The sequence below is a fragment of the Cyrtonyx montezumae genome, unplaced genomic scaffold (genome assembly GCF_038088225.1).
Source record: "Cyrtonyx montezumae isolate F1298 unplaced genomic scaffold, pur_monq_1.0 scaffold_3, whole genome shotgun sequence".
NCBI classification, from domain to species: domain Eukaryota; kingdom Metazoa; phylum Chordata; class Aves; order Galliformes; family Odontophoridae; genus Cyrtonyx; species Cyrtonyx montezumae.
Window position 1 is genome coordinate 112,710,066 of NW_027072034.1, and position 17,775 is coordinate 112,727,840.

The 17,775-nt window shown below is 49.8% G+C and overlaps 1 protein-coding gene across 14 annotated transcripts in view; it reads left to right on the forward strand.

Moving 5' to 3' along the window:
* RBFOX2 (RNA binding fox-1 homolog 2) overlaps positions 1 to 17,775 on the forward strand; it is a 153,808-nt gene that overhangs the window by 65,859 nt on the left and 70,174 nt on the right. The window contains exons 1-2 of one of the 14 annotated variants that reach the window (XM_065743061.1): positions 13,563 to 13,644; positions 17,286 to 17,416. The exons of 9 other annotated variants lie outside the window; for them this stretch is intronic. In XM_065743061.1, the coding sequence (XP_065599133.1) occupies positions 17,390 to 17,416 (27 nt within the window). In that variant the 5' untranslated portion in view covers positions 13,563 to 13,644; positions 17,286 to 17,389. Of the gene's footprint in view, positions 1 to 9,038; positions 9,307 to 13,560; positions 13,645 to 13,683; positions 17,417 to 17,775 lie in introns of those variants that run through there. 4 more of the 14 variants (XM_065743059.1, XM_065743057.1, XM_065743062.1 and 1 more) reach the window with 4 other exon arrangements.

Sequence of the window (17,775 nt, forward strand, 5' to 3'; positions counted from 1 at the left end):
GTTATTGTCCTGTTAAAGCTGTCTTCCTGGGAGCTGGCTCGTTAGCTAGCATGATGCCTAAAATGTTATGTTTTGGGAGCACAGTCTTCTGACAGAGGAGTTTTCAAACTTCAGATAAGTGTTCATCACTGCCTTACATTTCTGCTTTGGAGTAATTTAAGAGACCGTCTTTGGGTGATCTCAATTTTGCCTGAATAGACTCCAGGTCCTTGTTTGGCGGCTGAAATTGCGTGAGCAAGGTTTGTATTAGTATGAGGTTTCCCCAGCTTCAGGAGGATCCTGCTTACAGTGATCTAACTTCAGGATCACGGGGCTTCACTCTCTTGCAACTTCACTTTGTCTTTCTTGACAACTTTAACCATGTAGATTGGGTGTTCGGGGATCCTGGATTCTGCTTGAGGAATATCCAAGCTTTTTCACGAGCCCTGACTTATTTTGTAGGCTTCTGGAGCTTGCTGATGCTCCTGTTCTACTGGATGGCTGTGAGAAAGCTCTACCAACAGAAAAAGCCAGTTCTCCAGTAATCAGAGGTCTTGCACTATGCAGCTTTAGCAGGCTCACATGGTGTCCTGGCTCTGCCTCCATGTTTTCCATGTGTTTCCCTAAAGTAGAGTGTGTTTAGGCTTTGAAAATAAGTGATACTTAGGAAATAATTTTTTCAGTTCCGACCTGCCCTCTTACGCTGCGTGTTTGCAACTGTGTTTTTAAACTGTGCTAGTTTTCCAGTCTAGACAAACCATTAATATTTAATAGCTAAGTGTAGGTGTTGCAGGGAAGAGCAGAGGACAGTAACAGGATGCAGGTATCTTATGACCGAGTTCAGAGCGTGCATCTTGGGGAGCTGCTCAGCTTCTTCAGATCGGTTTCAGAACTACAAAGCTTCCTTTGGGAGTGATAGAGGCAAACAAACTCCATCACTAGTAAGGAAATACACGTCCAGGAATTTCAGATTGGGTATGAGGAAAAATTTTTTCCCAGAAGGAGCGGTGCTGCAGTGGCACAGGCTGCACAGGGAGGTGGTGGGGTCACTGTCACTGGAGGTGCTTGAGATGTGTGGATGTGGCACTGAGGGATGTGGTCAGTGGGCATAGTGGGGGTGGGCTGGTGGTTGGACTAGATTGGCTTAGAGGTCTTTTCCAACCTTTATGATTTTAAGAATGCCTTTAAAGAAACTCAAGTCTCCTGAGCTCCCTGACATGCATGTAGATGCTGCAGCTTGAGGAAAGATGCCGCACTGGCTTATAGGAGTAGAATTTGTGCTCTCCCCACCCTTCACCTCCCATCTCATGTTAGAAATGAGGATGTCTGAGTGATCCAGCTGATGATTTACAGAGGTAGGTGAGAGTAACATGTCATGCATCTTGGAATCTTTGCTCTCATTAACTCAGAAAGCTGTCTGATGGCTCCATGGCTGTTGGAGCAGCATTCCCGAGGGTTCAGCCACACACAGCTGTGCTGGGATGTCTGTGGCTCTGAGTTGGGCCTGGGCTGAGACCATCGCTGTCCCTCGAGGATGACAGTGAGTCTTCCAGCTGCTATTTACTGTGGCCATAAAGGCCCATGGAGCAGCACCTTGGGAAAGTTGGTTGCGTGTACTGACTGTGCAGATGTGTGCAGATGGTTTCACGTTAGGCATTGCTACTTCTGCAATCAGTGCTGGGGATATCCTTCTGGATTCTGTTTTTTTTCCTTAAACTTTTTTCCTTTTAACTGCTTTTCCTTTTTTTTTTTTTTTATCTGCTGTTTGAGGTAATAGGGAAAGGTCTATTTTTTATTTATTTCTTTGTTTTCTTGAATTTGTTTTATAAATTAGGCATAGATATTAAAGTTGGTATTGTGAGGGAAGCTGAAAGTTGAGCATGACGCTTTGATAGGGCACATTGCTTTGCGAATGGAGAATGTGTAGCAGAAGATGATTGAAAAGGGAAATCTCCAGCGCTCTGAGGGGAAAGGAAATGAACAGGAACTATTTGAGAGTTTCCATTTTATTAAATAAGGTCTTTGGTATTTTTCTCTTTTAAACTTCTTAAAATCTTGAATTGTGTCCACGAAAGCTGAAGGAGGTAATGACTGAGGTCCCATTGTCTGCCCGAGAGATTTCCTTGGCAGGAACAGCGCTGTGATGGGGCTATCTTCTCCGCTACGCGTAACTCGATATTGGCCACTCTCTCCAGCTTTGGGCTTCTTAGCTCTTTCACCAGAGAGATTTTAATTTCCTTGGATTCAGAGTGTGTTTTTTTGGTAATTTCATTTGTACTAATGTGGTTTAGGAACGTTAATCCTAATGAATGTGAAGAATCAGTAACACTAACTAATGAGAGCAGGTTTGAGCGAGCAGTGGTTCTTACGGCTTTACCAGAGCACTGAAATGCTTCTCAGTGATGTCCTTATTGCACTAATCCAACATGCTTCTGTTTGCTTCTGCTGCTGCTCCTCATCCCCCAGACCTGCTGGTTCCATTTCTGCTTAATGCATCTCATCCCTGATCTTGGGCATTAGCATGCTTAACATGTTTCACTGGCAAAAGCCCATGGTGGCTTGGTGCTGAGTTGTTTACTCTCCTGAATAGCTGATCCGTCACCAGCTCTTTGTTCTAGTCGCTGGTTATATCGAAATTTGGAAGAAAACAATCACAGAGCTGTTTGGAAAGAAAAGTTACACATATTCACACTAAACAACCAACCAAACCAGAAGAGCAGAAAATGCAGCCCTGCCTGGGAGTGATGGCTTTGCAGTGCAGTTCTCACCTGGCACGAGCAAAGGCCACCTTTGTGCCCAGGCTGTGGGACTTGCTTTGGTGCAAAATGAGGACCTTCTTGCAGCTTTAAAGATGTAATCCTGGTACCGTGTGCTGTTTGTCTAACACTGGTACGAGCTGGCTGAGCCGCTTGATCTATTTAGCTGCTATGGAAATCAGTACATACCCAGCCAGAAAATGCATCCTTGCTTGCTGGCATGTTTCCTACATTTACATCAGTCTTTAAAAAGCAGAGACATATTGTAAGCTGCTCATCAGATCCCTGATGACCCAGTTTAGCAGATGTAGTGATTGGCTAATTGTTAAAGATGCCATTTTTGGTGGGTGAGAGGAAGAGCATCAGCCAGGCTTCTAGCGATGGAGAGTTAGAATCAGCGGAGGTAAGAGCTCTTTAGTGGGAGTAACTAGATAAGGCTTAGATTAATTTGTCTGGAGAACAGAGAATTATAGTAAAGATTTTATAAATTCAGTTTATAAAATGAAACTGTTGGTGTAATTTCCTTAGTAAAGATCAGTGTGGTGTAACAACTGTGCAGCGTGGAAATAGCTCAGACTCCATGCTGTACGGCTGTAACCCCACAGTACTGTGATCTTTAGCAATTTTTGAAAAGTGTGTCCGTGGAAAAGTCTACCATGAATGTGATTCAAGTGTGGGGAGACTATAGCTAGCCTGTGTTCGTGTGACTGAACTTGGAATTGTGACTTAGCGTGCTGGTTCTGTGCCCGAGGAGAGCAGGCAAAGCAAAGCCCCGGGCTGTGGTCTTGTGTTTTCCAAAAATGCTCCCCAGTCTGCAGACATCAAAGAGAGCTGTGCATGTGAAAGAAAATCCTGGGTTTTGAGAACGTTGAGAAAAACTTGTGTAATCTCTGTGCCTTGCTCAGTACACAGAAAGAGGAAAATCAGGTAAACGCTGCTGTGGTGGCATGTAAAACAGTGTCTCTAGGCAAAGCGATGGGTTGGCAGGAGATGGAAAATCATAAAATGCAATCTTATAGAAAGGATAATAAAATTCAGCAGTAACTAGATGGGTGATGCTGTTAGTAGAGGGAGCTGTGAGCTGTGTGATCGGTAAATATGCAAACACACCAGGTTGGTTTTTTTTCAGGCTCCTGGCATTAGAAATAGCAAGTAGAGGAACCAGAGCTACTGGTGCAGAACCTGAAACTGGATATTATAGGGATAATATCAATCTGCAAGAAATCGTGACTTTAACATGTATTCGAGATTATGTATGGTTCAGATAGGGTAGATGTAAAAGGTGATAGGCTGTATTGTATGCAGTAGAGTGTAAAGAAGAAAAAAGAGTAATACTGATAACACAGGATCTATTTCTGGTCAAAATTGCTGTGGGGAAGAATGGTAAAAGAGGTCCCAGGGGGAGCCCTGTGAGTCTGCTGAAATCTCTCCTAGGATTGAATTCGGATACAAACTCAAGTCTATGAAATGATATTATTCCCAGAACCATTATAGAGATAAATATTAGTAGGAGAAACTTTAATTTCTTCAAATATAGCTTGGAGAACAAATGCTGCTAATAATAAAAGGGTCGGAAGATTTCTTCACTTAGCATTTTTTGAGACAGTGGATGTATCATAGCCAGTGCGACTGCTGCAGGAAAACAAGCTGCTCAGAAGCCTCCGTGTCCCCAGCCTGGGATGGGGCGATGGTGGTACAAACTTTGATGCATGAAACAACATCTTCAACAAAGTCAGTGAACTGGATTGAAAAGTGAGACACTCAAATGTACAGGTGTGTAGTGGTGGGGATTTTATTTTCTTTTAGTCAGGAGTATTTTCGATTACAAGTGAAGAGAAAAAAGGCTTGTATGTAAAAACTTCAAATTAAGTGGATCCATAGTCTTAGAAAGGACAAAGAGTGAAAAAAAGAGAGTTTACAGGAGATAGAATAAGGAATCAGCAGAGCCTGCTGTGTCTTCAGAGTCAAGAAATGTGGGGATGAAGGAGAGAACTGCCAAAAACTTGGCTGAATTAAACCTTGCAAATGTTGCTAAGACAATGGGTGACAGTTCCTGAAAGTACAGCGAGAGAGAAAGAAAGATGTGGGGCTACTCACTGCGGAGGACAGGATAGTTAAGGAAGATACACCAGTAGGGTAAGATATATATATGTACACACATGTATATATATACATACACACACACACACATATTTATACTTATGTATTCACCTGTGATATATATATATATATATATATATATATATATATATACCTGTAAGGAACATATAAGCAAAAACAAGTGTTTTTTGTGTTGTTGAAAGAGTTGATCACCTGCACTGTAGCAGGCATGGAATTATTGTAGGAGCAACCATACTAGAGGTCTATCAAGGGCTCTAGTGTGTGCAGGCTGGGCTAGGGAGCAGGATTGCCTGGGGAGTAATGGTACCTGTTTCTGAGAGAATGGCCTCACAAAGCTGCAGATCTAATGCAAGTTTTACTAGCACTATCAAATCAGGAGTGGTATCGTTTGAGTGAAGAAAAGAAAGCGTCACAGCCCTCTTAATGAGGTATGACCTGAGTTAAGTACAGACCTGTTGGTGCAGCCTCTTGTATGCAAAATCTGAGATGAAAATAGAAATTAAAGCCTAGGAAGCTAATGAGGAATGGGATAAAATACAACACAAATTCATCAGAATATGGTTGTGCCAGGTCAACCTATCTGTCTTTAAACAACAGTTTGTTTTCTTAATGGGTTGACATGTCCTGTTGTGGCACAGGTCCTGCAGCATGATGGTGGTGCCACAGAAGAAGATGCTAAGGAGGCGAAGGAAGGTGCAGTTTAGTGCTGGAACTGTGAAAGAGATTAGCTGCTAACCGTGTTGTTCTGGCTCGTGGCTTTTTTTTTTTTTTTTAAGTCAAAGAAGAAGAGAAAAGATGAATGCAGGCTAGCTCAGGTGGAAGGCTTTTTGAGATTGGGGAATGGAAAGCCTGTCGTGAGAAGAGGCTGGAACAGCTGCTTGTTTAGAGGGGATACATCAGGGAGGTTAATTGTAAGGGAAGGAGTAAATACATTTAAGCCAGAGGACAGCACTGGCAGAAGAACAAAGGACAAGCAGAAATGGCTCAGGAATAACTTGAAGCCTGAGAGAAGCACAGCCCCCAGCTGCTGGCAGGCGATGTTCTAGAGCAGGCTCTTGCCCAGGGGAGCGAGCGTAGCTACAGAACCTGATTCTAAGATGTAGCCAGGTGAACCTTAGGAAGAGATTAGGTTATGTTGTACAGTAGCAGCTGCTCTGATTCTTTGTGTCAGAAGGTCTCTTCCAGCCTGAATGTTGCTGTAATTTTAGAATGTTTCGTCTGCATAAGCATTTGCAGGAACAAGGCTATGGTTTTACCATAGTTACTTAACTTGTGTTACTGGAAATACGTGTACATAGCAAGTTTTATGGTAATGCAGTTGGGCATTTATCTCTGAATAAAATTATGGAGTGCAGCCTTCTTATATTTGACTAATACTGTTGTTGTGAGTCAACATGCAGTGGTAGACCAGCTACATGGACAGTAGTTCATTACTGGTCAGAAAAGCATGGTTAGTCCTGCTGTGTCCATGCTGTCAAGTGCAAGTTTAAAGCTAGTTTGTGTAATTCAGTTTTCTCTGAGACGTGGGAGACGTGATGCCTTGTTGCTACAGTGTCACCCAGGTCTCCTAATGCTGGTTAAGGCAAAGTTCTTAAATCTGCATTAAGAACTTGAAAGCATTGCAGTTCTGTGTGGATCTGCTGTAGCTGAAGCAACCAAGATATTCCCTGCTCCCCCCCTCCCCTTGTTTTGTTGTGCCCGTTTGACAGTTATTTATAGATAGCAAGATATCTGCACTAGGATTTGGAAATGGTTTATTCCCTGGAGGCCCAGTTGAAAATAACAAAAATTGGATTGTGAAATAAATGTAAGGCTTTTAACTTAGTTAGGGATTTGCTTTTAAAACCTGGGGCAGTAATATGGAGTAGCAAAAACAAGATGTGCAAAAAGACTTCAGGTTTTTGTAAATTAATGCCTTTTCATAAACAGATGTTATTGGAGATACTAAATTGCCTGGATGCATAGTAATGAGCTGTGCAAAAGAATGAAGGGCAGACACCTATTGAACACATGGTTCAGGAAGGAGGAAGAAAGAAGAGCATTGGCTGCTGAGAGGAAACCAGATCCAGTCTGTGCCCTGTGGTGGCTTGCGGGGTTGGCAATGAAGGGAAGCCAAGAATTCTAAGTAGCCAAAGGGGGGACAGACTCTTTAGCAGGGTCTGTTGGGGTAGAACAAGGGGAGAGGGTTTCAAACTAAAAGAGGGGAGATTTAGCCTGGAAGGATTTTTACAGTAAGGGCAGTGAGGCTCTGGCACAGGTTGCCCAGAGAGGCGGTGGATGCCCTGTCCCTGGAGATACCTAAGGCCAGGCTGAAGGGGCTCTGAGCACCTGATCAAGCTGTATGTATCCCTGTTCATTGCAGGGGAGTTGGACCAGATGGCCTTTAAAGGTCCTTTCCAACTCAAATGAATCAATGATAATCTTCTGGAGGTGAGCTCCAGAAAGTTGGTCTGAGGCAGGGGTCACATCAGCTAGACAAAGGCAGAAGATGGACATCTAATCATCCTTCTTCTGCAGCAGAGGTTTAGAAGCATAGCTGCTTTCTCATTTATGGATAATTAATTTCTCTGTTCTCTGTGCAAATCTTCACACGGAAACGATGGCTACAGAAATGTTTTGTTGGTGGTGTTTAAGAAGTGGAAAATGATACGGTTTATACTCTCCAAATTGTCCGGGAGTGGCCCTAGGAAAGATAATGAGAGTGGATGGCAGCTGCCATTGCTGCTCATGCAGTTCATAGTAAGGGGTCTGGGCAGAAAGGGTGTTGTGGGCAGAGGACGTGCCAGGAGCTGCCCTGCTGGTGGAGAGGTCAGAGGCTGCAGGTTAGGCACCCACATTGTGAAGTGCCCTGCATGCAAGCTGTGCTGGATGATTTGACCTCTTGGAAAAACAAAACAGGAATTAACTCTTTCTGAAGGGAAGGAATTTACCTGCATGCCAAGGGCAGAGCTCATACTTTCAGTTCTTGTTTTGTTTTGGTGTCTGAAGTAAAGTGAAGGTAACCACAAGAATGCAGTGAGGGAGCAGAGAGAAGGAAGGAAGGAAACCCAGCTCTCTTGGCTCTACTCTGAATGCCATCATGCTGAAATGGCTTTGAGAACCATGGAAAGAGTGGGTAGGTAGTATCTAGCCACACTACATAGGAGCTAAAGATCTGAAATGGTAAAAACAAAAACCCAAATTACAAACCACCCCACAATGTGCACTGGAAATAGTTGAGGGGATTTGCGGAGCTTTCCTTCATATCGATCACTGTAGCATTCTCGCTGTGGAAGCCCCAGAGGGAGGGTGCTTCACCTGCTCAGAGGACAGCTGGAATTATGTGTAGGTTTGGGCTGCTGACCATTTGGGAGACTTGGTGTGGCCATGGGTGGCAGCTCACACCCTTTGCTGTGGGTGAAAGAAACCCATGTGGTTTCTTCTAAGAATCACCAATGGGCTCTCGGGTTTCAGTAACACGTCCGGCACATGGGGCCGGGCCGGGTGAACCTGCTGGCCTTTGTCAGAGCAGCCCAGCATCTGTTGCCGTCAGTTATCCCTCCCTAGGAACGCACCCGTGTCTTTGGAAAAGGTGCTGGGGAGGGGGATGCTTCCAAAAACAGGCACAACAACTGGCTCTGCCCCATGGCCCCAGGACAGCGCTGATCCCCCAGAGGGAACGGGACAGCTGACAGTGGGTGACCCCCTGGCCCTGGGGTCCCCTCTCCTGGCTCCCCCCAGCAGCTGCCTGGCCCCAGCATGGAGCGAGGGCGAGGTGTCAGCCGATACCCATCCCGAAAGAGATCCCTTGGCACGAGGCACCGAGGCGGCCGCACTCCTCTGCCCCCCTCCATAGCACCAAAGGGTTCTGCGACGCTAATCCCAGCACCTGTCCCTGCCTGGGGCGGCAAGGAGAGTTTGGGGTTGGGGGAGGAGCGGTCCCATATGTTTTTCGCTGTCCTGGATTGGGAGCGTTCCCTCTGACGCACCTAGAGCCCAGAACATATGCTCTCTTCAGATCCGAAATGCTGTCTGCTTCCTTCCATCCCCGGCGGCTGCAGCGAGGATCCTGCCTTCCCTGCTCCCCGGCAGCCGCGCCACTTGCTGCCTGGGCACTGCAGGACGCCGCGCGGTTGAGGCTTCCAGGGCCATCCTCCGTACGGGATTTCTAATTTTAGGAGCCTCCGCTGCGTATGGTTGAGCGCTGCCTCGCTGGATCCCAGAAGAGAGGGGCCGAGCCGAGCCGAGCCAGGCAGCGCCTTTTTATTTTCAGCTGAGCCAGTGTCAACCTGAGTGGCCCCAGAGGCCTGAGCCAAGCACTGCGCAGGGCTGCCAGAGTCCTTCCCACCAGCCTGAGAGACGGAGGCTTGCGTCTGAAGCCTCCAGTCCTGCGTCCTCTTGGCCTTCACCTGGAGGATCTTTGGCTATGTATGGTGTGTATTGTATGGATTATCAATACCCAGTTGTCCAGGTAAGCAAAAGGAGAGTGGCGGCTGTGCGGAGGCGTGGTGCTTGCTCCTCGGGCACGCCACAGCCTGTGCGCAGGTTGGGTAGGGCGCTGCTCAGCGCGTGCCAGGCCTCGGCTCCCTAGAGGCTCTGCCTTGAGCCTCCTTGCATGCGAGTGCTCATGTTTGGCACTTCAGCTCCCCAGACTGCGGTGTTTGAGACCTGTGTGCTTTGTTTTGCATTTTTGGCTTTTAAAATATTTTTTTTTCTTTTTAGTTTTGGGGGAGGGGAGGGGAGACGAGTTGACAGCAATGTCGCGCTCTGCCAACTGCTGTGTTGTCAAGTGCCTCGCTGCTTTGTTCGGGGCATGTGACTTGTGAGTGTGACTGCAGTCCATCCCTCGGGGCTGGCAAGCCACTGGGAGCGGCCACTCGCCTGCTTTCCTCCTCCCTCCCCTGAAACCACCAACAAAACCTTGAGCAAAGTCTTGTTCATCACCTTCCCGTTCTTGGAGACCCAGCAAGGATCTGTAGGGCGACAGAATGGGTGCAGCGCTTTGCTCAAGCCTTGCTGGGGAGGGGGCTATATTTGGAGCACACGTGTGCGTTCCTGGCCCGTCCTGTGAAATCTTGGAGAAGCCAGAGGCCGTGGGTCAGGCTCGAATGCTTTCGGAGCCAAGTGAAAGATGATGTTCTCTGCGCAGCCCTTGGCTATTCAGTGTCAGCATTCCTCGTCCTCAGAGGCACCAAATTCATCCAGAAAATGTGAAAGGTAGACTAACAGTTGAAGATTATCTACCCTGAGATAGTTCAGATAGCCACTAAAGAGTATTTTGTTAGGTTACCTTGTACCGCGGGTTTTATTACGTACATGAATAGGCTCCACCACCAGAAGTGTGTCTTTTGGTTGTTAAGATTTGTTCCTGATAAATTGGTTCTTTGCACTTGAACCTTTTTTTTTCTCCCTCTGGCCTCGATCCAGCTGGCAGGTTTGCTCCATCTAAACTTGAGCCAGCACAGAAATGCAGGTAATGGGATGTTAAAATCGAAGGCTGCGTTTCCTTTCCACCCTAGCGGCACAGGGGAATTAGAGGCATAGCGAAAGAAAAAGTCCTGAAACTTGCTGGAAGCAGAGTGGCTGTGGCTTTCTCTTCTCTCTCCACATCTTGCCAGCCCGATGGGCACTGAACTAACACAAGTGTTTGGAAGTGTACATATAAACCACTTGGTCCAGCTGAACATTGGATCCTTAGTTGTGCTCTCACCAGCGTGATCTCAGTGGTCTTGCTCCGTCACCTGCTGCTTGAACGGTCTCAGTTCCCGGTAGGGTGTGGATAATGGGAACTAGCAAATGTCATCAGATATGTCCTGAGATGAGCACAGGTTGGATACTAGGGAAAATTTCTTCCCAAAAAGAGTGGTGCTGCAGTGGCACAGGCTGCCCAGGGAGGTGGTGGAGTCCCTGTCCCTGGAGGTGTTCCAGAGCCGTGTGGATGTGGCACAGAGGACATGGTCAGTGGGCACAGGCTGATGGTTGGACCAGGTGGTCTTAGAGGTCTTTTCCATTCTTACTGATTCTGTAGCCCCACTTCCAGTGTATGGGGGTGAAGCATCAGTGCGTATGTGCATGTGATGCACAGAACCCCTTGAGAACTACAAGTACTGGCATCTAGATCTGTTCTAAATACGTGCTTTTTTGAATAAATGCAGCAGGTAGGAAGGGATGTTCTCATGGCTCCAAGCTTCCAGTGCGTGGCTCTGCACTTGTGTGTTCTTGCTGCTTTCAGCAGTCTGTTCTGCAGTTGGGTTCCTCGGTTCCTTTTTATTAAGAGGATGTAGAGGGGCAGCTAAGTGATGGCCCACTACGCATATTGTTCTTCACCATCAGATGGTGCCTGAACCCCAGTCCTAAGGAGAAAAGGTGACTGGTACAGATCAGCCAATTAATTTTATCTACCTTCTTCATTATTGGATGTTGCTTTGTTGGCTCCAGTGTGAGCCCAAGGCAACAAAGACCTCAAGTGTTAACAAGAGCCATCATGTTCTCAGTGGTATTCTTGAAGCTCTTGAAACTCTGTTTTAGGTGTTCAGTTCAGATGGGTTGAGGGCAGTCAGAACTCCTGCGGACCTGTGATTCTTGTTGCCTGAGCTCATCCATTAGAAATCGGGTGTTTTCTTCTGCTAAACAGGAGCAGAGGTAGATAAACTTCAAGCAAAGGAGAGGAGATGCTTCAGAGCGATGGGAATCTCTACTCCTCTGCCAACAGGCTCAGAGTGGTTGTACCAGCAGGGTGACAGGAGGCAACGCAGGCAGGGCCAAGACTATGAGTTGGGACTTACCCATTCCCCCTTTTCTGCAGAGGACTCTTCTGTGGCAGGTATTCCTGGGGGTTCCTAAGGTGGAGGCCAAGATGGGTTAGAAAATGATGCTGTTTCATTGAGAAGCGGTGGGATGAATGTAGCACACCTATGTGGCAGGCTGCATATTTGGAAAAGTTTCCTCTCCAAAAGAGTGGTGCTGCAGTGGCACAGGCTGCACAGGGAGGTGGTGGGGTCACTATCTCTGGAGGTGTTCCAGGACCATGTGGATGTGGCACTGAGGACACGGTCAGTGGGTACGGTGGGGATGGGCTGATGGTTGGACTAGAGGTCTTTTCCAACACTTAGGATTCTGTGATTCTAAAGTTCCGTGCTGTATCCTTCAATCCATGACAAGAATTTGCCACTGTATGGCACATGAGAAGCCAGGTGAATGCAAATGTTAAGTTTAAATGAATGGAGATGACGCTGAATGATTTAGAGGTCTGGAGAATGAGATGCATGCAGCTAAAACTCAGTGCTTTGCTGTGGCAAAAGGATAAGGAGGTCACCGTGTTTTGACCCAGAATTGTGCTCTGGAATCTCAGGTTTGAAATAGAGGGGGAAGAAAGGTAATACTTTCCCTGGTAGTGCAATATTGCCTGCAAACCTGTAGTGTCTTCGAAAGTGAGTTAGTGGAGAGGATGAAATAACTCAGGAGAATGTGGACTCTGAGTCAGAGCCCCATGGGGCCGTGTGGGGCCTGGCTCCCTCCCGGAGGACCACACAGCGGGCTGCCCGCTGGGGCTCTGCATCCCAGCAGAGCAGCGAGGCAGAGGCTTGCTCAGGCTTTTCACAGTGGAGGAGCAAGTTGGGCTGTGATGCGTGCTCCTGCTGCCCTTTGGCTGAATGGAGGGAGGGAGGGAGGTGGAGGTGGAGGTGGGTTTGCAACCGTCGCACTGGGAAGCAGCACAGAGCAGCACAGCGACACAAGGTCATGAAGTATCACCACTAGGTGTACATATCTATTTAAGTGTAAATTATAACAGGGGATGCAAATGCATAGGAGAGCAAAAGGGGATAAAAGGTATTACTGTGCTGACTTTTCTGCTGGAAAAGCCTGGGGAGCCTCTTGAGGGCCTGAGGTCAAGAAGAAGGGCGGCTCAGCTCAGCGCCCTGCTCTGGCTGAAGACCTGTGCCTGGTGCTCGGCATCTCTGGGTACTGTGGTGGGGAATCTTGTGTCTGGGGTCCGGCTGCTCAGTGGTGCATCAGCAGCGAGCCCTTCCCAGGCCCCCTGGAGAAGGAATACCATCAGCCGAGGGTAGCTCAGGTGCGGAGGCAGTTAAGGGCCAGATGCTCGCTGAAGATAAATGTGAGAGGTGGGGAAAGGGGAAAATAATCAAGCTGGGAAGGAACCCGGCGCCCTCCACTTTTTATCACCGAAGAAACGCAGCTCCCGGCGCTGCTACTGCTTCCGGTTCAGCACCCGGGCCGCGCACCCCCTCCGCTCCCCTTTGTGCGGGGCTGACAGCTCCGCACCCCTCTGCCCCGCGGCGCCCGGCCCGGGGTAGCGCCGCTCCGCCGGGCGGGGAGCGGCCGCAGCTCCCGAAGCCGCGGAACCGCTCCGCAGCCGGGCCGGGGGCGCCGGGCCGGGCGGGGCAAGGAGGGCGGGCCGGGGGCGGGCCCGGCTCGCATTAATTACCTTCGGCATTCGGGGGCGGTGCTTCCCGCAGCCATCTGGCTGAGCCGGGGGGGGGGGGGGTGCAGCGGGAGGAAGGGGGGGAGAAAGGGAGGAACACGAGAGAAGAAAGGGAGGAAAAAGGGCTCGGGGGGCACCGCGCCGGCCAGGCAGTGCAGCGCAGGCACCCGCCGCCCGCCCGCCTGCCTCCTCGGGGCCGCTGCTTTTTTCTGGCTTTTCTTCCTGCTTTTTTTTTTTTAACTATTATTTTTTTTTTATTACACCCGTTCCCCCCTTCCCCTTTTCCCCTCTCCCTTCCCTTTCTTCTCCTCTGCTGCCGGGCTTCCCCCATTTTGGTTTATGGAGAAAAAGAAAATGGTAACTCAGGTAAGGTTGGCGGGCGGCTGCCGTGCCCGGCTTTGTCTCGGAGGCGGGAGGGCAGCGCGGGGCTCTGCCGGAGCCCGAAGGGGTGGGAGTGAGCTCCGGTGCTCCGCCGCTCACCTGGCGCCGGGGTCCCGCACTGCCCTCTAGGGAGAGCGGGGCTGCCGCCGCCGGGCCCGGGGAACACAAAGGTGAGCGGCCCCCCCAGCCCCGAGCCGAGAGCTGCCCGGCTACCGAGGGGTGCTCATCGCCCGCTGCTCGCCTTGTAAAGCTGCTACGCGGTTTGAGATTTGGGTGGCTTTTTTTTTTTTTTTTCTTAAATTTATTATTTTTGGCATGGCATCTGCAAGTCGCCACCGGAGGGAGGGGGCAAAGGGAGAAGGAGAGCGGCATCGCAGAGCTGGAATCCTTTGGAGTTGGGCATTATATAATGCCCTGCAGTGCCTTGCGGAGCTGGGAACCTTGGGGGGATATTCCTGAAGGGAGGTGGAGGGAAGGGCTTTTGCAAGGAACTTTTCTCCAGTTCGGGTTTTTTCTTCTTTCTTTCCTGCGGAGCTTCGCATTTTCCTACCCAGATGCACACTGTAGCCTTGGCTGCCCTCGTTGCCCCCGGCTGTGTCCCCATGTGCCAGCCCTGGCCAAGCTCTGCATGTCCCGCTGCACGGGGCTGAGCGATCTGCTGCAAGGAGGGACACCCTTTCTGACCCTTCCATCTCCTATCCTGCATTCATTGTCAGGGGCTGAAAAATGGGTCTCTGTCCTATGCAGTAAGGTATCTCCCAAGCCCCACCTCTGTTCCTGCTGTTTCGTCCCATCCATTACCGATTCCTTTATCTCTGGACCTAGGCTTTCTGTTTTGAGATGGAAGAGCTCTGCAGAAACCTCCGGAGGCACTCTGAACCTATGTTTAGTTCTGTGAGTGATGCAGAAAAGCTGTCTCTTTGCAGGTGGGGTCCATTTGTGTGTGGCTGCGTGCTCAGGCTGTGCCAGGCTGGATGGAGGGGGATGCCCACGGGCACGCTCAGGAGTTGCTCTGCACAGCTGTGTATGCAGGGTGCTCCCTGTCACTGCTGTTATGCAGTACGGGATGGTGCCGAGTGTGTGCGGGTAGTGTGTGCCCGGAAGCTGGCACCCCAGAGCTGCCTGGTTTGGAGAATGAGGTGCTGGGGAGGATGGGGTGCTGCTGCTGCTGGAGCAGTAGGTGAAGCAGGAGGGCACAAACTCATCTAAAGCTTGGGGATGTGGTTGAACTAGGTGATCTTAGTGGTCTTTTCCTACCTTAATGGTTCTGTGATACCCTTGTGGACCGCACGTTGTTCGCATTGCTTGACCTTGCATTATAGCTGTCTTGAGAGCATGCAGCACCCAGGCTAGGATCGTGGGGTTTGCACCGCATAGTGATGCACTGATGTTGCAGAAGATGCACATGTCAGAAAACCCTAGCAGTATGGGAGGAGAGCTCGGGCTTCCCCTGGCTGGGGCTCTGGGGATGCTGCTGCTCGTTTAGGTGAGACCTGCAGTGCTGGGCTGCACGGTGGACAGTGGCATCTCCAGGGCGATGTCCCAATCCACAGCGTGCTGCAGTGGCGTGGCCTCATTTGCAGCCTGTGAACTTGTTTCTTTGGGGTTCCATTTAGCTTATGGAAAGTCCCCGTTGCTGGTGCCTTAAGCTGCTGATTGAATTCAGCGTTGCTGTAACAGTGCCTTGCTCTGCTTGGTTCCATCTCCTGACGCTGCTGTCTGCCTTGCCTGCTGCTTTTTAGGGAGCAGCGTGCCTGTTTCTTTTGGAAATACGGGAGATGAGCTCCTGTATCGGCGCGTGGAGATGCTGAGACAAAGTAGACAGCAGCGTGTAGGGTGAGAAGAATGGAAATAGCGATAGACAAGTGGTGCTGGAAGGGAGAAACGCTTTAAAAGGAGGAAACCTAAATCGCTAATGAGAGTGAGAGCTCAGATTCATTAACAGAAAGTACCCTGCTCTGATCCCAACCCCCCTTAATCCTAAATCGGTGAAAATGAGTGTTAAACGGAGCCCAGTACAGCATGTGCTAATTGCAGATAAAAGAGAAACTCTTGGGTGGACGGGAATTCCACGTTTAAGGGCTTTTTCTCTGTGTGGTGCATGGCGAGGCTGCTGGCTTGCGCGGAGCACAAAGCCCTCCCTTTCTTGGACAGCCCAGTGCCGTGCTGGCGTTTTCCTCCAAATCTGTTTCCCATCAGGGCTGGGAGAGGGGGAAGGTGTCGAGCATCTCAGGGAGCAGGAGGGGAGCTCAGCCTCGGTCGGGAGTCCCGCAGCAGCCCATGTGGCAGTGCAGGGCCGTGTGCCTTTGTAATGAATCACCCCGCCATTGTCTGCTCCCCTCCCTGCTGCCGCTATGGAGCTTTCACCTGGGCTGCTGCCTGCACGCGGGCCTTCTTCCAAGCTGGGAAGTGGAGGAGGAGGAAGGGCTGCTCGCCGTAATTAAAGCCAGAGCAGCGAGAGCTGCTATTTTCAGCCCACAGCACCCCGGTTTCCCTCCCTTCTCCTCCTCGAGTGGCTGCCTTTTGATGTGGGTGTAGGCAGGAACATCTGAAGGTCCCCTTTTGTGAGGCTGTGGGATCACCAGGCTCCATTTTGCGGCACCATCCGAGGTGCCTTCGCCGCCGGCGTGCCCCCTCCCGTCCCCCAGCACCCCTCGGCGGCTCCAGCCAGCGCCGTTTATCTTGGCACGTGTTTCGCTCGCTGCGCTCTGCCCAGGGCTCAGGGAGGTGATGGCGTTTGTGGCTTTGAGACTAATTTATGTCCTTGTTAAAACGAACCAGCGAGCAGCCTCATTTTTTCCAGAGGTTTTCATCCCTTCCCCCTTCCGTAACCCTTTCCCTCCCAGACCCTGTGTGCAGCTGGAAACAACCTTGCGCTGCCCAAAGTTGCTCACTCAGCCAATGATTTAAAAAAAAAAAAAAAGGCAGAGCTCCATAAATGGAGATCTTATTTAAATCAGAGCAGCGGCTGACTCATTAAAGGCCTCTCTGTCTCCTTTCCTCTGCCTCATTCTCTTTCCCTATCTTTCCCTACCTCCCGTGACAGCAGTCTGTGCTCACGCTGGGCTCAGTCCTTGGGGGTGGATGTGGGGACCAGAGGGGAAGCCCGTCACAGTGGTGACCTTGCAAATGTGCACAGCATCCTGTTGTAGGAGAGCATCCTCCTTTGTTTGAACTGTTTGTCCGCAGGGGAGCTCTAGTGCCAGGACGGCTTCTGTTCCTGTCCCCATATCACTGCTTTGGGATCTCCTTCCCTCCTGGCGAGCTGGATGCTCCGGCATCCCCTCTTTCCCCCTTCCCCCACTCCTCCCTAAAAGCGGGGGTGGTGGCGAAGGAAGAGCTTTTTCCATGCATTGAGGGATTCTCTCAGGAGCTACCGCTATCCCGCAGCCCCTTTCCTTGCTTGGAGGATGGCAGCTCCCTCTCCTTCAGCCCTTGCTATTTGCTCCTTGGTTTGCTGTCCCCTTGCATGAGCTGTCTGAAGGGGGTTGCTCTTCTTGTATCCTACAGCCTCGTGCTCTTTTCCTTTCGTAGCCATTCTGAATGCGGTGCTTGTTTATGCGTTACCTGACTCTCTGCCTCTGTGTACCCCCTAGTTCTTGCCTCCCTTCTGCTGTTTGTCTTAGGACTTCGGTTTAGCGCTGCGGGCACCATGTCAGCAGCAGAGGTTTGTGTGAGAGGAGTCCTGGCCAGGCCCTTTTCCAGGAGAATCTCCCCCGGAGATTGAAGGATGGATCTGCAGCTCGCTTGCCCTGATGTAAGGACTTGTTTGTTTGATGTGGGCCTGTGGATTGTGTCTGTAACTGTTGGGATGCTTAGGGATTTAACTGCTGGTGGAGAAGGGCTTATCCTTAAGGGCTTAAAAATCAATGGGGTCTGTCAGAGGCCAGTGAATGTCTTTTTTTTTTTTCCCTTATTTAATGTCTTTTTACCTACATCACCTTTTCCGAGTGCTGTTGGATGTGCTCAAGTAAAAGCAAACTCACAGGGCAGCCTCGGGATGGCAGAAATGGCATGTAGCATTGCCTAGGAGGGATGGCAATGCAAAGGGAACCTGATCTGGCAGTGCCATTTCCTTAAGTCCCCATCTTAGAAAGGACCTCGCTGCTCCCCAGT